Source organism: Notechis scutatus, chromosome 1, assembly GCF_049901735.1.
Source record: "Notechis scutatus isolate UNSWTSFEM ecotype Mainland chromosome 1, rNotScu1.2, whole genome shotgun sequence".
Lineage (NCBI taxonomy): Eukaryota > Metazoa > Chordata > Lepidosauria > Squamata > Elapidae > Notechis > Notechis scutatus.
Genome location: NC_142009.1, coordinates 235,116,218 through 235,139,990, shown reverse-complemented (window position 1 = coordinate 235,139,990; position 23,773 = coordinate 235,116,218). Strand labels below are relative to the sequence as shown.

Below are 23,773 nucleotides of genomic sequence, written 5' to 3'. Positions count from 1 at the left end.
TTTTTGCCAGATGGGGCCGATGCTGAATGGAATTCTGGGCGGAGCTTAAGAAGTGGAGGGGCGGGGCTTTGTGAAGGCATGTGCTGTGGTGGCGGGGGGGGGGGCGGCTGTGTTTCTTGCTATTTGCTTTCATAACGCGCGTTCCTTCCCAGCGGGCCCGTCGGACGGAGGTGGGATGCGGCAAACTAATCTGGGGAGGGCGGACTAATGTGCTCGGTGCTTTCTCAGGCTTCCCTTCGGGGGACGCGGTGGGAGTCCCTGGCCTTGCCACCTGTTGGGACTGCTCTGGAGGAGCGGAGGTGCAGGAAGCGGGCGGGAGAGGGGTTCTTGCAGCTCCTCTAACCTGGAGTCCGTTTGGGGCTTCCTTAAGGGAAAAGGCAATGCCCGAGGTTTCTAACCATTTTGCCGGGAGCCTTGCCTAACTCTTGAATGAGAATGCCTTCTCCGCTGGCGAAATACCGCAGGCGCCGCGCTGGCCAATTCTTACCACTCCCCGTCGGCGAGGGATGAGTTGTGCCTGGAGTTTGCACAGTTTCGTCGTGCCAGCGCTGGCAAAGGGCGGGATCTAAGTTTGGTTTTGGCAAGGGGCTTCGCCGCTGTTTCGCGTTCTCTAGCCCTAGCAGATAGACCGGCCGTTTCTACTTTTTCCCTCTCCCATCCTCCCTCTTAAAATATCGAGAGACAAAAGTAAATCTTAAGGCGTCTTTTCCCAGCCTGATGTGCCCCAGCTGAATTGGACTACATCTCCCATGTTCTCCAGGGCACCCGGCTCTGAAGGCAGGACTGCGAGCCTGGGAAGACACGATCCTAAGGATTGGCGTGATTTGCCTGGAGCTGCTTAGCAGTTCTCACATTCTGCCTCAAGTGTTGTCATTGCAATTCTAAAAGTAGCGTTTTCAATCGCGGCTCTGCCTGTTCCTGAGGGGATGCTGTTTTATCAAAACCGCTTTGATACTATTATATACAGTGCCAATAATAGTACATGGGGGAAGTGTTATTAATTTGCAAAAAGAAATTTGAAAAAAAGAAAATGACTTGCATCCAGTGTGATCCAGGATGAAACAGCAGAGCGAGGCAGACATAAAAAAAATGCATCCCTGGATAATCTCCGTGCTCTTACCCAATTCAGAAGCCTTTTCCCTTACAATTCTGGAGTTGTTTCAGTCATAATTATGCACTAGAAATCATTCACAAAATACTATTGAGAAAACATCCTGACATTGAGAAATGAATGAGCTATAATATGCTGTTTAATAATTTGATATTGGATGCTTTGGCTTCTTTTCCTGGTGCATTTTGCTTTAAATGTTATATTTAAAAAAAATTATACCTAGCAAACTATGCAGAAATTTATTGACATTTATATAACCATGAGTAATGTATAGATAGGCATACAGACTTAAAATTTCTATATTAGTTCAGAGCTTATTAACATAAGCTTATCCTCTTCTGGTCTGTTTGAATTAAATTCATCCACTTTTTGTCCATGCTTTGTCTGTTGCATCATTTCCTTGAAGCTGTGGCACTTTTAGCTAAGGTCCATGTAGTTATTTTTCATGTACCGATGGTTATTTTGCTACCAAGAGCATGAGCTTTGAAGATGTTTCTATAGCCTTCTGATGCTGCACTAAAGCCTCTTTGCAATGTATATTAAAGTTCTGAAAAATAAAGGTGTGATACAAATCTAATCAACAACTTTGTCTGCATTGGTCATCTAAATGTAGCATTAAATTCTGCACTGGGGCAGAATGCTTATCCTGGTCATCTTTTATAACAGTACAAAATACCTTCTAATTTTTGTACATGCTGAAGTATAATCTGAATAGACCCCTTCCCCAATGCTTGTTTTGATAGTTGCAGTTGGAAAAGGCTGTTGGGACTGGAAATTCCTGCAAGATATTTATATTTGTTTGACTAGCTCAGATTGCTTATCTACTTAGAAAATGTTTGAACTGCTAGTAACTGCTGACATAAGCTATCCATTCAGCTATCTAAATTGCAGTACAGATTGAATCTATATAGAGAATGACCCTTGGGCTCATGGCAAATCTGTATGTAGCATAGCAAGTGTTCCTGTGTTATCGGAGCACAAAGAGCATACAATTGTATCTTTAGGACGGGCTGTTATGATCTGCCTGTTTTATAGTTTGGACCAGTTCTTAACTAAATCCTGGCTGTTTCAGTTTTATGACCCAAGGACAAGGCATGTTGATTGCCTCCATTCTTCTGAGTATTGGATCAGCTGTGATTTTCTTAAGAATACATGGGTTTGTCTGAATTATTTTTTCATGGAACCAAGTATACATAGTATTTACTATTTGATTGTGACATGCTTGAGGCCAGATTCCATGTGTTGGATCAGTAGTATGCAATGTTAATATGTTAAGTCATCCTGCATTTCTAAGCTGCCATTTTGTAAAGGAATCTACTGTAGATTCTTAATATTCTAAAGGTGCCCATCACCTTGCAAAGTTGGGGATTTCTGCTCTTTTTTGTTCTATCTGAAAGGCACAAAATCTATTTTTTGGAGATAACCATTCTGTATAGCAATATAGTTAAAGTCCTTTTCTTAAAAACTGATAAATGGTCTTAATGTTTTCTTTCTACTTTTTATTTCATACTTTTAAAGTATTCAGGAATTCTATCAGGCATCCAAAACATTGTGGTGTTGCTTGTGATTAATTCTTTACTTTTTGCTTCTTTTTATCCAGTCTTGATCTCACAAGAACTGAGCAGCTGATTGTATAACTTTCGAAGACATGCTGTCCCCATTACCTTCTCTTTGCTGAGAGTATGTGTTACAAGGTAAGGAAGAAGGGAGAGCTTCCCCTTTCACATTCAAATATTTAACTATTTAAAATATTTAAATTTCAACCCATCTGTGAAGCCCAGAACAAATGCAATAATAATCTGCAGATGGAACTTCTATAAATGTTGAATAATGGCCGTGACATTTCACTGAATGTGACTATGGAACTATAGTATTTAGTAAAAAGGATTCTTTTTTTTCTCCTTAAATGGAAATCTTTTACACAGAGATATGCATCCAAATTGTTAAGAATCTTCTGAAATTTCTAAAACATGACTGAAGTTAAAACTCCAAATGACAAGCCTTGTAATGAGTCAACATTACATCTGTCTCTCCCATTTCTCAAAATGAAATTCCACTTCTAAGGGGATGTCTTGAATTATTGCAAACTCGAGAATGTTCTGAATGTGTTGATATTATTTCCCTTAATGGTCCTATATTGGCTACTGTTCTGTTGGCATCCACATCAATATTAGCTTAATAATCACAATTATTAAACAACCATCTCTCTTGTTTTTGGTCACCTCTATAATAGTTGTTCCTGGTGATTAATAAATGCATGTCATAGTTGCTTCTTGAAAATAATAATAAATGCATGTCTCTTATTGTTTATGTATACATCAGTCAGATTTCCAAAACTGTTAAATCTGTACCTACTCCAGGCAACATGTAATGTTAAAAATGATACTATAACCAATAAAAACCAAGTTATCTTGAAAAAGCAATTAAAAACACAATTCTCGACTTCCATGTTCCCCCAAAAGACCAGTCATGTTCCCTAACCCAGGGCTTGGGGGATGTGCTTGGTCTTCAAGGCTAACTTAAAATAAGGTCAGGGTAAAGGCTATTCAAACTATTCTAAGGACAAGCTGGTTGTGTGTGTAATTCTTCTTTTTATGCACTATTTAAGATATTCCAGGGATTCTCTGGGAGTTTTCTGAGAATAAATAAAACCCTTTTAATATATAGGTAGTCCTCAATGTATGGCCACAGTTGAGCCCAAAATTTCCATTGCTAAGCAAGGCAGTTGTTGATTGAGTTTCATCTCATATATGACCATTTTTGGCAGTTGTTAAGGAGATCACTACAGTTATTAAGGGAAACTCTGCAGTTGTTAAGGAAACTGTGCAGTTGTTAAAGAAATCTGGCTTCCCCCATTAACTTTGCTGGTCAGAAGCTAGCTGTAAAAGTTGCAAGGATTGATCACATGACCCTGGGACAGTGCAACTGTCATAGATACATGCCAGTTGCCAAGTGTCCAAATTTTGATCATTTAATCATGGGGATGCTGCAACTGTTCTAAGTATGAAAAACTTTTTTCAGTGCCCTTAGAACTATGAGCTGTAAGTTGAGGATTACCTGTGGGCTCCTTTCTAGCTCTATTATAGTAGTTTAATGGTAAATTATATTATTTTTATATATTATTATTATAATATATTATTATTATAGTAGTTTAATGGTATAGTAGTTTATTTGAAAGCTAGTTGAAAAGCCAACAAGCCTTCCTTGCATGAAGAACTCCGTTATGCCTAACTCATACGGTTACAGGGTTAAACTGTACCATTTCATGTGGTAATTTTCTCCATGGAACAGAATCAGAAATAAAGAGAGTACAGTGATAGTGTGACTAACAGCAGGCTTTTCATTGTTAATATTATTATCCTAGAGAAATTTGGTTTTTCTCTGTACTTCCATTCAAAACAGTTTCTCTCCTCCCACACACATCTGGTGTTTGTAACTATGAGGCCTGTTTTTCAGAAGCCAGTTTATTTTTGTATTAAGATACTTGAGAATACTTGCTGCAAATCAGTGCTAAGAAAATGACCCTTTATCGGATTATTTAAAGTGGTTTTAAACATTAGGGGAGCAGGGAGAAAATGTTGAAAGATGTATATTTTTGTTGCATAATTTACAGTTCAATCCAACAGTGAAGAAAAATTCAGTTTACAACAGTTTTGCAAAATACAATATTTTCTTTCATTTTTTGTATATAAAATTTGCAATTTAGGAGAAAACTATGGTGGATTGTGTTCTATCATTGGCCAGAGGGAGTAAATGCTGATAGAAAAATTAAGGTACTCCATGATAAAGTATGACAAAACATAGCTAGAGGAGCTGCTTGTTGCAATTTGTAGAGGATATAAGGAATGGTCTTGGAGAACCAAAGAGCAGCCACCCAGACAACAAACTGACAAGAGTGGCTTAAGTCCATTCTAACTAATTAATTTGAGAAAATATATCAGTCAGGCCCTTTCTTAATTCATGTGAAGATAAAGTGAGGGAAGCAGAAAGCACATTCAATATTCTGCTACTATTACCGTCCCAATAAAAGTAGCTTTAGATTTACAGTAGAACCTTCAGTCACGACCGTAATCCATTCCATGACTTTGGTCACAACCTGATTTGGTCGTGACCAGAAACGAGACTGACTGCACATGCACATACAAAGAAAAATGGCGTGGAAGGGGAAATTGACACGGAAGGGAAAATCACCGTGGCTGTGTTTGATCGCCACCCGAGTATTTGTTTGCGACCAGATGCAAAAATTTTGCCCAATTTTTGGTCGTCACCTGATTTGGTCATGGTCAGAAGCATTCGTGACCAGAGGTTCTCCTGTATATGGCATTGATTTCATTCTGCTAAGTAGCATCAAATGTTCTTTCAGAGCATTTTTCCCAACATCGTATTAAAACATTTGGTGCACTGTCATAAGAATAAGGAAAAAGTTGTGGCTTCCAAAAGCTAACACCCTTTTTTTCAAATATATAAACATCATAAAACATTTTTGTTAAGACGTCAATGTCTGTGACAATACTTCCTCTAGTTTGTTTGCATTTTGGTTTTCAACACTAGAGAAATGCGGAGGTAGTTCCTCTTCAGAGGACCAGACATACTATTCACAAAATGTAATATCTTTATTTTCTGATGACTTCAGGTTAGGAATATGCCTCTTATAAAATACTGTGAGAAACAGTTTTAAAACTTTTAAACTTTAAGACTTTTATCTGTCTTAGGTTCTCTATCTTAGTGCTTTCCTTCAGTGTTGCTTCAGTGTTGTTCTTAGCTTTTCTTAGGCAGAAACTCTGATGGATCTGAGCCCTTTATCCAATTCTTACCTCATCTGGTTAGACTGAACCACTATATCACTTGCCTTAAACAAATTGGGCTTCTATCTGGTACAAAGAAGAAGCAATAAAGGATAAATTATGAGCAAGACATTATTTTTCATGAGGCCATGTTTGCATGCAAAGTACTTCACTGGAATGAAAAAAAAAGTGCAGTGCTTGAATGCTCCGAAGTAAACGCTTACTTTGCATTGCATAAGTTTATTGGGTCCGTTCCTTTCATTAGTGTTAATTCTTGCATCATCTAGCCATTTATATTTGAACCTTGTGAGACTTCAAAAACTTTGATTAATCAGTGTGAAATGTGCTTCAAGACAACCATTTATCTATGCATGTACTGTATGTGTATTTCTTCTGAAAATGTTCAACCATGTTTAAGAGTATCTGGGATACAGCTGAGACAGTTCTCTTTATGCCACATAACTTTAGAGGATATTGGGTCAAACTACTTTATAAGGTGGGAATTGTAGTGATAGTATATCCAGCGGTTGCCATATTGGAGTGTCTGGGCCACACAACATAGCAATTCTGTGAGTGAGTATAAGATCCATAGTTAATTAATAATTGCTTCTCCAATACTCCCACCAAGTAAAGTATTGTTTTGGTAACTGTCTAGTCATTCAGCTGTGACTCACATTAATGATGCAACTCTGATCTTGGTGGAGCTTAAGTGACTGGATATCTAGGCATGCCAGCTCTGTTCTCTGCCTGGCTAGGGAATGTTACTTCCCATCCCCCATCCCCATGCGGTTGTCTTTTTTGTTGAGGAAAATTACCGGGGGTGGGGGTGGGATTTGTATTTCTTATATTTAAGTTAATGTGAAATGATACATATTCTATTACAAATCTGATAGAACTCCTCTATTGAGGTGTCCTTGGCAGTCTCTGAGTTTGCTTGTTTTCTTGCAAATGTTTCATTACCCTAACTAGGTAACATCATCAGTGCTAGTAAGGAGTGGTGTTTGCTGTCAATTTATATTCCTATGTCTATAAATTGACAGCAAACAGCACTCTTTATTAGCACTGATGATGTTATCTAGTTAGGGTAATGAAAAGTTTGCAAGAAAACAAGCAAGCTCAGAGAGCACCAAGGACCCTCATTTCAAACCATGAGCTATAAATATTATCCTTTATTGGTATTTATTATAATACAGCTCTGGAATTTATCAGTGTTAGATTTCCCTTCCATCTCCCTTGCTCTTTTTTTTTTTTACATAGATTACCAGAGACTGAAAACCCTCAGTAAAGATAAATTTGCCTGGTTTCTGGTTTTTGTTTTTTGTTCTGATACAGGATCAATAGCTCCACTGGCAACTGGAAATGCTACAGTAAGTTTTTTGTTGTTTCATTGTGGGTTTCGTCAGTAGCGGTTGTTTGTGCAAAAGAGGTAGCTCAAATGTTGAAACTTAAATTTAGCAGGGAATTTAAAGCTGGAAAAGTTTGAAACCAAGCATGTGATTTCTAGGACCATTATTAAGTTTGTCCAGAGAGAAGAAAGATTGCAGTGAAGAAAATAATTTGCTTCTCATCCTGCATATTCAGTAGGGCACCACTGCCAGCAACAGTTCTTGGTATGCCGCAATGAATTGCATGTGTTTAAATAAAAGCTGGTGTATTGGATTTTTACCCACATGTCAATGGAATCCTTTATTTCATGTAAGAGATGAGAACATTCTTGCATAGTTTGCAATATTTCTTGGCAACTTCTTGCATACTATTCCGGAAAGCATAGCTCAGTACACATCTCAGAAGACTGTAGCATTTTCTCCAAGCAGGAGTTTCCTGTGATTAGACTGCTCTTTATAGGAACTCCAGATGTAATGTCATTGGGCCTTACTGTTAGAGTTGAGAACTTAGATACTTCCCTATCCAAGTATAATGTTGCGTGTTGGACTATAACTTGCATAATTCCCAGCCAGCACGCTCAGCAGGCTAGGGATTACTACTGACAAGAATTTACAAGACATGCTGCCCAATGCATCTCAGAGGCACCAGGTAGAGAAGACTCATACATGTTGCATGTCTTGAGTAATTATGTTAATGTCATTAGACTAAAAGGAAATTAGTGGGATCCTCATACTGATTATATTAAGCTGCCAAACAGCAGAATTCTGCTATAAAGGAATGGAAGGATAGGCTATTTACTTTAGTAATTATAGCTGGGAAAAGTCCAGCATAAATACATGACACTTGATCTTGTGTAAACAACCTACAAACAAAGAGTTCAAAGTCCTTATCTGGAGGCTGTTCCTCTGAAACTTCGAAGTGTGTGTAAATCTTAATTGCAATGAATAAGATCAACTATCCAAAATGTTTTGTTAGAAACCACAAGGTAATGTTTCTGAACCTCTGCTTAATATCAGTATAAATGCAGTCTAGAAAAGTATCTTTTTTGTGATATTAATTCACATGTGCTTGATTCCAGTTTGGTTTGATAAGAAATGTTCCTTGTGCTGCCAAGCCAATTCTATTTTTTTGCAAATGGCTAAACTTTCAAATGTACTTTCTATTCATATGTAAACCTTTAACTGTAAAGTAGTGGCTCCATTTGCCAATTCCCTTGAATAGTTAATTAAATGTGTATCTCTTATTGGGATTTTGGACCTTTCAGTTCCAATATTTTGCTACACTACTTGTTTTTTGTGACCTCTTGCGGTAATTTCAAGCATTATAATATGATGCTTATATGTAACACTGGGAGACTTACCTAGATTCCCACATGTCTAAAACTTGAGGCGTAGTCACGGTTGTGAATTGAATTATCTTATGTTTAAGCAAGAGTCAACTTGCATCTTTACTCCACTCCAATATCATAACTCAAGTCCAGCCTTTGTGTTAACAAGTATTATTTGTAGATGAAGATCTCATCCAGTTCCTTCCTGTTCTTGACACATGAGTTGAGACTATTGATGTGTCACTAAAAAGTGCATTTTTGGACTTTCCTGCTTCATACTCTGTTTATGCATAACTATGAAAAATAAACGTGTATTCATGTTAGGTTTTGTTTTTGTTTTGTTTTATGAACAATTATAGCTTGGATGTAAAGTATGTTGGAATGATGATATATGCATGAGATTAGCATAATAAAGCCATTTATATTTTATTAATATATGACGAAGGCTTAACATAACAGGTCTTTTTTTATTGAGAAACATCCAATTGTAAGTAGCCCTAGTCACCTTATGGCTTGATTATTGCAATACACTCGGCATGGGGCTGCCCTTGACGACTGTCCAGAATGTACCAGTATGATTGGCATGTTTTATATGCCCGTGTGACATCCTTGCTTTGTGAGCTGCACTAGTCAACTGGAGTCAGGTGGTATTCAATCAGAAAAAGGAAATTCTTGACTGCCTTTTCTTTGGCAAAACCTCCTGTAGCGAAAATCCTTACTAAAAGGATTTTAAAGATAAAAAAGATGGAGGGGGGGGCTGACTAGCAAGTAGAAGTAGTAACCAACTTTTATAACAACCACTCAGTTACAGCAGTGATGATAAAGTATCTTTGTGACCAGTCCTCATGTTTGTGAACTTAGCAGATCCATAAAGAAAAGAAAAGTTGAAATAAGATCATAAGAACAGTCATGGTTTCATTTAGTGACCAAGTTGCCAGGTCCCAGTTGCAATTGCTAAATAAGAATTACCTGTAATAGAAAGGAAACACCAGACTCCCCAAGAAGTAGAGGACCCGCTGAAGCATATTCTTCCTAATTCTTGAGCATTCAGGGACTGGTTGAAAACAGCCTTGAGTCTTTGGGACTCAAGAAATCAAAGTAGTAAGGAAGTAGGTGAATCTGGAAGCAAGTATTTGAGACTTGTTGTCCTGCTGTCACATCAACACACCAATAAATTCTCCAATCACAGTTTTTGAGCATATAAGTAACTTCTTGAGTAGTCTTTGGCTTCGTTTTTTCTGAGTTAAAGCTCTCTAGTGTGAGGAAACAGCTCTCTTCTCTGTCTAAGCAATGAGCTGAGTCCTGGCTGGGCAGCACAACAAAGTGGAGAATTTGTTTAAAAGGTTTGATAAGGGTAATCCAGCAGATGTTCTTTGTCATCCTCTGGCATTTCCCTCAACCTTTTCTAACCTCCACCTCCCTCTTCTTCAGAGCAGCCTTTATGCTCAGCAGGCATTGAATCTGCAGGTACTCATGTTTTGCTGCTGTGGCTTTACCACTAGCAGGCTGGTATTTCCCCTTCCGCCACAGACAGATATTTATCCTAGATACTTCCTCCCATCTCCTTCCACCATGGGAGATAAGATGGGCTTACATATCACACTATGCTGTAATCTTTGCTTTTGACCTTAGCAAACCCAACCCGCAGATTTGAGGTTTATTTAATACAGTGTGATATGGCTGATCTTGTTCTTGAGAAAACCTCATTGACCTGTAGTAATTATATCACTTTCAATGAACTTACAGACTAAATTAGTTACCGTATATCATGTTCTAGAATCTCCTAGATATTTATGTTTATCTGGCCTGTAATCCTCTGGTTCCTTTCATTTGCCTTATATAGGTAGTCTGTCAATTCCCTGGCTCCTGTTCCCAGGATTTTAAAATATAACAGGAAGTCAGCATCTATTATTAAGTGCTTTAGCACCTGCAATTCTACCACTTCAAGGTGCTCACTGTTTTTCATCTGTTCTCCTGAAAGAAGATGATCCAAATTAGCAATTAAGCAGATCCACTGACCTCATTGTCACCTAGTGCTTTCATTAAACAGCTATTTTTATTTTGGTTATCTTGCCACCTTAAGCTGATTCTTGGATTTAGAGTTTGGGGAGTTTTGTTTATTTTCATTTGATTTAAACTGTTTAAGCTATAAATTGTGGTTGAGGGGGCCTATACATTTGATTAGTAAATAAGCATTGAGGAAATTAAAATTCCCAGTAACCATCATTTGAGCCCTGTTGGCACAGTGGTTAGAATGCAGTATTGCAGGCTAACTCTGCCCACAGCAAGCAGTCAATTCTGACTGGCTGAAGGTTGACTCAGCCTTCTAGCCTTCCAATTTCGGTAAAATGAAGATCCACATTGTTGGGGGCAATATCCTAACTCTGTAAACCGCTTAGGGCTGTAAAGCGCTGTGGAGCGGTATATAAGTATAAGCGCTATTGCTATTGCTAATTTCATGGAATGTCACAATTCACTCATGGAACACATCCATTTATCTTCTCTGTGCTAAGTGGTCAGTAATACATTCCAGCCATGGTACTGTTTTAAATTTCTTTTTCCATTTCTTTCATCTAAATATTTTCTAGAAGACTGTAATGTTTTTTTATTTATATACAGGTGTGGGCCCATTTAACATATGGAGCAAACCTTTTTATTTTTTGTTTAAACAAATTAAATTTAAATTACTATAATTTAAATTATTATATTCTGTTCATGGGTATCATCCTAACAAGTCTGCCTCTAAAATGATGTCAAGTTCTTTAGAAACTTGAGCTCATCCTTTTGATTGCTCTGTACATTAGTTTAAAGATGCTGAAAATTGTCAGCTAATGTTCCCGTAGCATTCTTTTCCTGTTAGAGGAAGCAGTGTTATAGTTCTTAACACTGGTCCTCTCTTAATTTCTCACTCCACCAAAATTTAATTTTGAAATCCTCTTGATTGTGAAGCTTGACATCTGTTTGATATATTTTCCAGTCTTTGTGAACAGTGCCCTTCTCAAAAACATAAATTGGTTCATCAGCTCCTGTTCTTTATTTCTGATTTAGTCAGCACAGCAACAGAACAATTATGTCTATCTCAGAGTTCTTCTTTATATCTTTTTCCATTAAGTTCTTTTGTTTCAAAACTTATAGTTTCCTTTAAAAAGTTTCGTAATAGGATCCAGTTTGCAGCTGTGCTTGGTTGCATCACTTTTTCCCATGTGGACAGCAGTAAGAGCTGTTATCAAAGCATATGAGTGTTCACAGTAGTTCTGTCATAACCCTGTTACTCCATGATAGTTTCACAATCCAAAGGGTTGGAATGACAAATCATCAGTCCATCATTACCACCTTTCAGTCTTGCTAAAGAAGTTGTCCTTTCTCTATTTGTCAAGGCATCAATCGCACAATTTCTGCCAGGTGAAGTCTGTTGTCTTCCTGTGGCATATTTTAATTTTTTTAAATAAAATTTGCTTCTTAATATGCCCAATATACTAATAATTAAATGCATTCAAAAAAGTGAAGAATAAATAATTGAAAACCAAAAGCTACATCTTGGAAATGTTGATTTGTCCTAATGTGGTTCTCGAAATATATTTGCATTTACTTTTTAGCAGTACAGTGAGAAAGTTGATGGTAAAATAACAGCTTGCTTATGACTCTGCAAGAAATTCATACCTGAGTAGAGATGTTCTTTCTCTCCAGGGTTAAGGTCAGAAATTTGAAGTAAAGAAAAACTGTCTGGATAAATTTGATTGTGACCAATCTTGTGTTTTTAATAATAGTCAGAAAAATGCTGTAAAGAAGGCTATTTAACTTGGTACATTCAAGACATATTTGAACTATGATGACTGATGATGGTAGGATTGTCAATCCAACACATCTGGAGGCTCCGAGTTGGGAAAGGTGGCCCAATGGCTTGATTGTTGCACCCTAGATTTCAGCAGCGATGTGTATGGTCATTGGTTTAATTCTTTCAACCTGCTATTGATAAACACCTAGCTTCTCTCATTGCTAACTATATGGCTTGGTTTTGGGCTAGCAATTGTATTTTACTAACATATTACGCTCTCCCCCCACCCCCCAACACAAACTGTTGTCCAGATTTCTGCAGTTATTCAGTTTCCTCCTGTTCATATTCTTGTATTCTGCACAGATTCCAATTGGATTACTGCAAGCAGGTGGTAATCTCTAATTGTTTAATAACAAAACAAAATACCCTATGTACAAAATTGGAAGCAGTTGTGAAAAAGGCTCCCTAAAATATTTAGTGTTATAGGTACAGGAAGAGGTTTTTTTTAGGTGTGCAAAAAGTATTTTGCCTTAAAGTGCTTTCAGAAATTGTATTATTTAAGTTCTGGCTTGCCTTTACTGTTGAAACAACAGCTAAATTTTAAGATCTTCCTCCAACAGTAGATTTCAGTTGCTGTGAAGAATACATTTCAATGAATCCAGACCTACATAAAACATCAACAAAACCCTGTTTTATCATTTATCTGAAGAGCATTTGAAAACCTCTGGCAGTTCTTCTAATCTATGGTTATGATTTTGTCCATCATGGGATCTTTACTTGTTATTAACTTATCGTTGCTACTGAATGTAGACATCATAGTTTAATGGCAATAACTTAATAACCTTCATTTTTCAACCAATTTGTACCCCTGGAATAAGTTAGAACCACAAGAAAACCTCAAGACATTTAGAGCATTTCAGCAGAAGCAAGGCAAGCCTATGAAGCATGCCAAAGAAAGAAAGAAAGAAAGAAAGAAGAAAGGAAGGAAGGAAGGAGGGAGGGAGGGAGGGAGGGAGGAGGGAGGGAGGAGGAAGGAAGAAAGAAAGAAAGAAAGAAAGAAAGAAAGGAAGGAAGGAAGGAAGGAAGGAAGGAAGGAAGGAAGGAAGGAAGGAAGGAAGGAAGAAAGAAAGAAAGAAAGAAAGAAAGAAAGAAAGAAAGAAAGAAAGAAAGAAAGAAAGAAAGAAAGAAAGAAAGAAAGAAAGAAAGACACCTGTAATTGGGAGATCACTTTCTGCCTGAATGCAGATGTCAACTGGAGTCCCTCGTGAGCTGAGCTTTGCATTGTAGCTCTTTCAAGTTCCCCAACAGAGTATGAAAAGCAAAGAATTTGTTCCCAGATGGATACTCTGCATTTTAATTTAACTTGTGCTTTTTAGTCTTGTTTAGGCCCTGCAGAACAACAGTCTGGTTTCAAAGTAGATATTTATTCCTTGCTGGTATTTATATTGATAGATTTATTGTCTAATTCTGCTTATTAGTGTGATTGTGCTTACCAGTTCATTTTTCTTTATATTAAACTGGACTATTTCAGATATTCCAAATCAAGTCGCATCACAAACTGAACTGTACCTCAGGCATTTTTTGCTTGAAATTTTCAAAGAGCAATGGAGCCTAGAAGCTTCTATAATGTTTTGGTGAACAAGAGTTTTTAAATGTGATGGGTAAATAAAATCTCTCTACTAAGAGGAATGATCCAGTAGACCATAGCTTTTGTATACAGGTGGCATTACGCTGCTTTATTTTGAGCTTGATTTGTGCTCTCGCCTCATAGATATCAGCCATCTACCATTCTGCTACGAGTGTGTTTATTACTCTTTTTTTCTGAGATAATCTTCCTTAGGGAGTTTATCTCAGATGTTCTGTCTCTTGAACATTATTTCATAAAAAATAGATAGTTTCTCAGGTGTGCTTAAACAAACTGGAATTATTTTGATTTCTAGCCATCTTAGGTAGTGATTAGAAATTCTGGAAGTTGCGGCTTTAAAGGGCACCAGTTAGGGGAAAGCTATTTTAAGATGCAACGTTTGTGAGCTCTTTTTGTTAGCATGCATAGACTACATTTTATGAGGATGGTTTATGGGCTTCTGTCACTAGATACATACAGTCTTGGTTTAACTGATGCTAATAGAAAGTGGAAACTCAGTATTTAAGCAATGCAATCATAAGTCAAAAAATCAAATTTACCTGTCCAGATAGCAACAACAGTTCCAGCAGTCCCAGTTGCCATCATTAAAAGAAGCCTGTGCAAGTTGAAAAGTGAGGATGTCATGCGATCAAAACTTCTGACTTCCTACTGGCTTCTCCATTGACTTTGATTGTGGGAAGCCTGCAGGAAAGATCAGAAATCACAACCATCTGATTGGAGGGAAGCCATGAATGCTGTACATATGAGGTCCAGTTACAACTACCGAGCCTTTGGCCGCGTTGCAAATTCAAATGGTTGCTGAATGAGTGGTTGTTACTGTGAATTAGAACAGTGATCCCCAACCTTTTTTACGCTGCGGCCCGGTACCGGCATCAGCTGGGCGCCGCGGACCGGTACCGGCATCAGCTGGGCGCCGCCATCTTTTTGATGAAAAAGTGCTTCCGGTGAGGTCACCGGAAGCACTTTTCATCAGAAGATGGCGGCTCGCGCTCGATGAGCTTTCCGGTAGAAATGGCTTTCTGCCCGGAAAAGCTCACCGGCGCTGCGCCACCATCTTTTTGATGAAAACGTGCTTCCGGTGAGCTTTCTACCCGGAAAAGCTCACCGGAAGCGCTGGCGCCGCCATCTTTTTGATGAAAGCGTGCTTCCGGTGAGCTTTCTACCCGGAAAAGCTCACGAGCGCTGGCGCCGCCATCTTTTTGATGAAACGTGCTTCGGTGAGCTTTCTACCCGGAAAAGCTCACCGGAAGCTTTTTCATCAAAAAGATGGAGGCGCCCAGCAACTCCAGCGGCCCGGTAGGACTTGTTCCGCAGACCGGTACTGGTCCGCGGACCGGTGGTTGGGGACCCCTGAATTAGAAGATTGCTGCTAAGGTTGAAACATTTTGGAAAGATAATCAGAAATATAGTACTTAAGAATGAAATCTTCCACATTCATATATTGCATACCAGGCTCATCTCTATCACAATTTTTATACTCCACATTCAGACTTGAAATGTTTTGTATTGCGATGAGATTTTAAACAAGGAGCCAAATTCTGGTTTCTTTTTCAGTACTACTTGGCATCCCAAAGGATCCCTTTTCTTCCTTGGGGAGAGAGAAATTCTGCCTGTTCCTCAGCCCAAAGGCAAAATTATTTTACATGTTCTATGGGAATATTTCTGTCATTGAAAATGCATAATGATTTCTATTGTGATTGCTGCTTTAAAAACTTTGGCCTAATGGCAGATCTACTGGGAAACCTAAAACAATCACTTTCATGATGTATTGTGTCAATTCTTTTTTAAAAGCCTCATTCTGGTGCAAGAGGCAGATGATAATACACAAAACAGTCATTGGAATTTTACTGCATTTACCATCTATAGAGGCAAATGCCAATTGTTGCTATTTCAAACATCTTTTTTCTTCCAGGCATATTGTGCTATTCCAGTCCACCAGATGTCAAGGAACAGAATAAAATATTTGGAAAGATTACCTTCCTTTTTTATATTTCAAAAAAGAATGAAGCCTGTCAAGACTATAAATATCTTACAAATGGAGCATGTTTGCTTTTGCCTTGTATAAAGTTTTTTTTAATGGACTATCTCAAAAAGAGTCATTAAAATTTCAGAGAATATATTATTGCTTCTTCGCTCTGCTTATATTTTCTAGGTGCTAAGGAGGGACTTTGGAGCTGCTTTTACGTTGTGAGATCATTCTGTCCTGCATGGCTAGCACCAAAATTCTTCTTGCAATATTACAGCCAACATAATTAAGTAGCGATTCAAATGCCTCCTAGCCCTGTGTTGGTAAGTATGAATTTTCAAAACAGTGGAATGAAAATTCTTAAAAACATTTGAATTTTATGTTTTCTTGCTGTTTTATCCAGGTGATTACATATTCCAATTGAAGAATTCAAGCCAACCAGTTAAATTAGGGTAATAGGCAATCCGAAAAGCATTACAAAGTATTCTCTATGACTGTTCCTGATAGTACAGGTAACCCTCGCCTTAAAGCAGTTCATTTAGTGACTGTTCAAAGTTACAACAGCACTGAAAAAAGTGACTTATGACCGTGACCGTGAAAAATTCAGACACTTCACAACTGACTCAAATTTATGACCATTGCATTGTCCCAGGGTCACGTGATCTCCTTTTGCGACCTTCCAACAAGCAAAGTTAATGGAGAAGCCAGATTCACTTAACAACTGTGGCAAGGAAGGTTGTAAAGTGGAGCGAAACTCACTTAAAAATGTCTCACTTAGCAACAGAAATTTTGGGCTCAATTGTGGTTGTAAGTTGAGGACTGCCTGTACATCAGATAGTTGCAATATTATTATCTGTTTTCTAAAACCTAATTTTAGCATGCAAAATCCAAACTGGATAGGTCAATAGCATAAAATGTTTGAGACAGTTCTTGCTGATTGTTTTATCTGAATGGAAACAATTTACCCTTAAAATCATCTTAGATTGGTTGAGAATATTTTTGTTTGTTTGTTTGCCATCTTTAAGAACTGCCCATTTCTCTCATGGAGGGAGAGAAACTATCTTGATGGTGTACAGTAAAAATGATAGAGAAATGACTGGGCTTCTTCAATATAGGATTATATTTTGGATAATAAGTAAAGTGCTGGAAACGAGCAAATCATTACCTGTACAACTGTACACTAATGTACAGTTATAAGGATTCCCTGCTGGTGGCAAGAAGGCAGGTTTCCCACCCTTCTCAAAAATAAATAAATAAATAAATAAACAAATAAATAAATAAGCTGTTCAACATAGCCAGTGCCTGTGGGTCATGAACTGTGTCCCATGGTATGAGATGGGATCTCTCCCTTGCAATTTTGGAATTTCCACAGTTCATAGTTGTCCAACTAATTCATCACTGTTCCTAACTATCTAGATATGCAACTTAATGAGAGAGAGTAGGAAAGTGCCTAAGGATTTTCCATTGACTTTATTCTCCAAACAAAGTAATTTGTTCTACCCCATTCAATCTTCCTCACTCCCCAGCTTTTATACCATTGAACAGCAGAGAGGGAGGAAGGGAGGAATTCAGGGCCACATGCAAGCTGCAGACTATTCACCCGTGTCATTGGTTGGAAATATAAAGAATACAAGTCGTTCTCAATTTCTAACTACCTAGCCTGGAATTCTTGTCATATGTCATGATAGTTTAAGTCGAGATACCTGCATGACTGATTCAATTTTCGGGGGTGGTGGTGGTTTGCGGCAGTTATAAGCAAACACTGCAGTTGTTAAGCAAACCCATTGTCCACAAGCAGATGTTTTTTGGCAAGCAATATAAATTGTGATTGTGAGACACTGCATACAGCCATAAAATGTGGGCCGGTTGCTGAGTAATCATGTGATCATGGAGTGGGATTGTTGTGAATCTGGGTCGTAATATCTTTTTGAAGGTCTGTTGAAACTTCAAATGTTTGCTAAGTGACTGGTCGTAAGACAAGGACTACTGCACTCTAAATTTGAGCTGCCTGCTGCTGTTGAATTGTTGCATCATTTTACTTACAGCACTTGCAGATATTTAACAGTTGTAAAAACTTTTTTAAAAAAACTAGAAAGGAAATAGCAAAACTGTTAAAGAAGCCTAAATATGCCACATTCAGTGTTTGGAAAGTGCAATATGTATTTTTTCATTTGGCAGATTGCGTCACTCAGTGTCCAATTTCCAAGTTCCTTTCCAAGTCCAGCCTTGAAGATGTGGACCAGGGTTGTATTTTCCCTGTTGCTTTCTTTATGTTTGTCTGATCATGGGAATTCCATTTTAAAAGAGAGTGGCGCTGAAATAGCACACATATATCCGCTCAGTAATGAAAAGCATTGTGAACAAGCTTGTAAAGGCTCAACAGATGAAGGTCAGTCTACCAATATTCATCTTAAATGTTTTTCTTGGGAAATATAATGTCCTCACCATTTTCCATTGTTGTAATTATGGTTTCTGTAAATGATAGCTAAATTATTTTACTGCATTAGTTAGATAGGAAACAAGCCATTATTTCCCCAGGGAATGACGATTCTACAAGGGCTCTAGAGCAGCTTGTACGCATTCCACTAGTTTAAACAGTTGTGTTATATTGCTTAGCCTGCTCACTAACCAGGTGTTTCACACTTCGATAAAAGTTCATATCTTTTTGTCTCTCTTTTACCATATTTATGTCATGCTTTGGGGCGTGCAAAGCCCTTAAAATCAAAATTGATCTTGGGTTCAGAAATCATTCCATCCAATGCTATGTAAAGTAAGGACTTCTAGAGTTTAATCAAGCCTGACAGAGATCTAGCTTCTTTTTCCCCTCTCTCTATAAAGTCTTTGAGAAGATGTTGACACATTGTTAATTCCATGTTCCCTGATGTAATTCAGTCCAGTAGCCCACAGATAGGCAATTGTCTTCTCACAATCTTATAGCAATTTCTCTAGTCACTCTTCATACCTTTAATTCTGCTCCTTTTCAAGTTCAGTTGCCCGTAACTATTTGTTTTTCCCATCCCAAGATGTGTCCTTCTGCAGACAGCTGTTCAATCTAGTTAGTCCAATGTTACCTGTTTCATTTTATCTCTGGCTGAAGTACAGAACAGACATGTCCTTTTGGCTATATTATCTGTCTATTTTCCTCTCTTTAGTTACATAATTAGGGGGAACATTAAATAGCTATTCAGTGCCAAATTCCTTGCATTGTTTAACATGGAAGGATTACTTAAATGTTTTAACTAACATTGCAGTGGACATTTTCCTGAATAGCATTTGCTTATAAACAAGAATACAGAATCTTAATCATAAGGAAGATGTTTAGTTGATAAAATTAATGTGATATAAAATATTTCTGGGAGCTCCATTTTAATTGCCGTTCCAAGTGATTGCTGAAACAAAAAGGTCACAAAAGATTTGTGGGGAGGAAACAAATGAAAAACTGAAACAGAAATGGATGGTGGTCATTTAACTTTGCTAAAGTATAAATAAATCCTTGCTTCAAGGAATTCAGCTCTTCTTACACTGGCCTTACTTTTGGCCTTACAGCTTCAGGTTGGCTGAGTAATTGGAACTGTATCTCAAAGCATCTGGGAGGACCCCTAAGTTGGCTGTTATTTGTTTTTCTATACATTGTTTGACTTATTCCAAATGATGTTATTTCTTTACGATTTCTTTACGATTTCTTTAGATAATCCTTACTGCTGGTCGGTGCTGTATCAGAGCCACTGTGTCCTTCTCCGCTGTCCTCAGCTAAGTGCATGTCAGAATACCAGCAGACAAGATATTAAAGAGCTAATGAGAGGTAATGTGAATTTAGCAGAATATTTTTGGTTTTAAAAATAATTTATAACAAGTAAATGACTATTTCACAAGACTCTCATATATTTACCCTTCGTATATTTTTGGAGTTTAAAAGTAGCTCCAACAGAGCGTGCACCTGCCACTCTCACACACACACCCTGGGCTGGGCCACCAAGTTGGAAAGGTTGGGGACCACTGCTCTACACCACGTTCTCTGTTCTAAGTGTGAAACCATTGAGCTAGGGAAATAACCCTGTAACTGGGTGCCCATATGTTTCTAAAGATCAGGACTGCGTAGGTTTTTTTGATCCTTAAAAGATTTCCTGCATTTTAGCAACCATGTTAGATGGAATGAATTCCTGAAGCCAACAGTCAGTAGTGTGGATCTTTTTTTCTTCCCTTTAAGCACATTCCTCCCCCAGTTTGTTCTTTTAAAATGTCTTTCCCTCGAATATTTAAATGAACTGAATTATGATTTCCACATCAAATGTGCTTAAAGACATCATATGTGCTTTAAGAGCAGAAAGAAAAGCAACTGGTGTCCCCAGAATTATTCCCCATGAAGTATCTAAGATATTATCCCTTTTTTTCCAAACCCTCAGTTAAGGTATTTGAAAGAAAAATACACTAGGAACTACTGAGGCACTGACTCCAAAGGAATCTCTGGTATGTTTGAGAAGCGTTTTGCAAACAACCTATTTGTGGGGAGAACTCCCAAAATACTGTTATTATTAAACTCCTATGCCATCCAACTCTCAACAACTCAACATGAGGACTTTTAAAGTTCTATTGCCCTGTGCTGTGCCTAGGGCAAGAATCAGCTGATTGTTCTTGTTCATTGTTCACCTTCAAATTAATGACCTGTTGAATGTTCTGCCAGCCTGATGTGGATGAAAACAACAAATTTTAGAATAGCAGCTGCTTGCATACACCTGACTTTTTCATCAAAGCTATCTGCTTTTGTAAATGCAGAATAGCCCTTGCCACCCGTTTAGGTAAAAAAGATTATTTACATGGCCAGTTATTTAAAAATATCCCTGGTGTTTTCCTTAATACGTAGTATTATATGTAATATATATTAAAATATATACTTCCTATTGCTCCAGAGCAGATTCTAATATTAAGATTTCTAAAATACATTAAAAAAAAACAAAATTGATATAAGAAATAATACAAAAGATAGAAAGGGATCTGAACCTAGAGGCATAGAATGCAATAAGTTCAAAAGTGCTGTGCACAAGTTCATACATCCAGACAGATAGATAGATATGAAGTGGTGGCTGGGATTTTCATTCACAGTAAGCAAATTGGGGATAAATCAATTATCTTTAATGTACCATTCTTGAATTTTGTCTGTTGAAACTTGTCCATGAACATTTTTGTTGAAGTTCTGATTATGGGTCTGGTTTTTGCTTTTTAAGAATTTGTGACTCGTAAAAGAAGAGAACATGAAGCAGGCCACGAGATAAATGATACAGGAAATACGAATAAAGAGTTGGAGGTGCTGAAGAGTTCCGAATCAGTTCAGAAAGCCACAGAAGTGCCTCTTTTATTAATATCAAGGACTACAATGGGAGCTTCTACAGTCAACTCCACAAACAATGCCAGTTTGGCAAAACAAAATACTTCCAGTTTGAGAACAACCACTGCCAGCCTTGTGAATGCTAGAGTTTCCCAAGATGTTGCAGGATCAACAGCCATAATCAATATTAGTAATAGCGTGACAAAAATCCAGAATAATTCAACTGGTAGCATCCTAAATAACACCCTAAGTATTCCAAGCAGCCATCCTTGGTTAACTCCCACAAAAGGAGCAGACAGTACTACTGGCATTGCAAGTACTACAAAAGCAAAAGGGACACAAGAGAGTAAATTAATATCAGGCATACCTGAGAAAACAATATCAACAGAACCGCTTCCCAGGACTATGACAACCGCTGCTTTGACTGCAATAGCAACTTATCCAGCACTTTCCACAACTTTCCAAAAGCTGCATAGAACTAGCATTCCTGCACCGGTTAACATTGGAAATGGTTCTCAGTCAGTGGTAAACTCATCTACAGTTGCATCCACCCTCCAGCCGTCAGCATCAACAGCCAAAAGCAGGATTCATACGCTTGCAAGTACAACCATGGCAGCAACTTCTGCAGCAACAATAAAGTCAGCTGAATTCACAACAGTTACAAAAGACAGGATAAAGCCCACTTCTGATAAGGTAATTCCTCCCGTGTTTACTAAAGCTGCCGACATCACCACTTCACAGCAAATATTGTCTACTAGTCAACCAGTGAAGGGGACAACCTCTGTACAACCCTTGTCAGTGCTCCCAAGTACAACTCCAAAAATGTTATCCAAACCAACAAGTACAATACAAAGCAAAACCCAGGAAGATACAGATAAAGAAAATAGCTTTTGGCAAGTAGATGTCAATTTGCTCTTAGCAGTGCTTCTCTTTGGTGTTCTGTTTTTTGTAACAATTGTCATCTTATTTGCCATACAAGCCTATGACAGCTACAAAAAGAAAGACTACACTCAAGTGGACTACCTGATCAATGGGATGTATGCAGACTCAGAGATGTGATGAAATATAGGTAGATTCTGATGTGAAAGCAATATAAATGAAAAGAAATATCATATCCATGCACACAAATAGAAATCTGAATCTATATGAATGAATACCATTTTATAGGGACAAATAGAAAGCTTAAGGTGGCTTGTCATTCACTTCCCTGTTTTGCCTATAAGACCACCTGAAAATGCTTCCAAATTCCTTTCTGTGCAATGAAGGAGAAATGCCATGTATCATGCTTTTAAAGTACTTTTAAAAAAAAAACCTCATAGTTAAAGGGTACCATTAATGTATTGTTTCTCAAGCCATAGTATTGCTTCTATAGTGCTGGTTTCGTCTGCTAATGCCAAGGGGTGTTGGTGTTGCAAGTCTTCCCAGAGGGTTTCTTTCTGATTCCCAAGGTTCTATTCATCCCCTGTTTACCCCTATACAACAAATGGAGAAAAGGTGTTTTTCTTAACATGCCAATTTTCCTGAAAATTCCAGCTGGCATGAAGACTGTTAGCTGTTAATGCAAAGAAATGGCCAAGGATTAGCAGCATTAGCATCAGTGGAACAGCACAAAAAGAGTGCCAAAATCTTTTGGGACCCTTTCCTTAGGTATGATATGCTTCATTTAGGTACATTTTAAAACCTTCCCAGAATTGCTAAGCACTCTCATTGCTTTATCCTGGGGGGAAGCATTTGTTGTAAGGTTAGAAAATCTAATAGTTAAAAATGTATTTACCATAGTCTGTTTAATGCTATACTATTTCAAGTCATGTTGATTCTGCACCTTTTATATGATTTTATTTTTGTATCCAGTCACTTAAAAATTGAGGCCTGGAGTCAATGTCAAGCTTTGTTGGCTTTGTTTCTTCCCTCCTCAATGTCTGTTTCTCACAAGCATTTTTATAACATGAATTCACATGGCAATTCTATTATTTTTCTCCAAAGTTCTCAATACCTTTTTCAGCTTGATCAAAGCATTCACAGCCATTTTCCTTTCGGTATTTTTTCCAAATTCAAGATCTCTTGGTTCCAGTCTTTTACATATGACTTCATGTATGACAGTATATGACAGTTTGTATTTTAATAATACTTGTAAAGATGGACATGCGAGGAGACTTAATACTTCTTTTAAACCCTGGTCCTTCTCTAGATCCATTCAGAAAGAAAACATTGCCCTTGTATGAGATCTTTTGATGATCTTTTATATTTTGCTGTCTACATTTACATCTTCGATTGCCAAAGATAATGGAATAATCAAGCCTTAAAAATTTACCTTAGTGAGGGAACTAGTTAAGACAGAGATTGCTTAAAACATCTACCAGGAATCGCTAAAGAAGCAAGTTAAAATTATCTAAATTGCATAAATCCAATAGTTTTGTTCCGTACTGCAGGCTACTTTTACTGGCTGCCAGCTACCT

General features: G+C 37.8%; 1 protein-coding gene across 2 annotated transcripts; it reads left to right on the top strand.

Moving 5' to 3' along the window:
* Positions 1–48: 48 nt before the first annotated feature.
* Positions 49–23,196, top strand: C1H11orf24 (chromosome 1 C11orf24 homolog). 2 transcript variants are annotated; one of them, XM_026668182.2, is made up of 6 exons: positions 49–170; positions 2,712–2,805; positions 16,181–16,317; positions 18,173–18,383; positions 19,683–19,796; positions 21,217–23,196. In XM_026668182.2, the coding sequence occupies exons 3-6, from the start codon at positions 16,297–16,299 to the stop codon at positions 22,374–22,376; spliced, it is 1,506 nt and encodes a 501-aa protein (XP_026523967.2). In that variant the 5' UTR covers positions 49–170; positions 2,712–2,805; positions 16,181–16,296; the 3' UTR covers positions 22,377–23,196. The 2 variants fall into 2 exon arrangements, with proteins under 2 accessions (XP_026523967.2, XP_087806878.1); XM_087950752.1 differs by having other exon boundaries at positions 72–216.
* Positions 23,197–23,773: the final 577 nt, after the last annotated feature.

Bases quoted from the DNA above. Each gene is read 5' to 3' on its own strand.
- C1H11orf24 (XM_026668182.2), top strand. From the start codon at position 16,297: ATGCCTCCTAGCCCTGTGTTG. The intron at 16,318-18,172 runs GTAAGTATGAAT...TTCATTTGGCAG, and splicing joins TGCCTCCTAGCCCTGTGTTG to ATTGCGTCACTCAGTGTCCA. The intron at 18,384-19,682 runs GTCAGTCTACCA...CGATTTCTTTAG, and splicing joins TAAAGGCTCAACAGATGAAG to ATAATCCTTACTGCTGGTCG.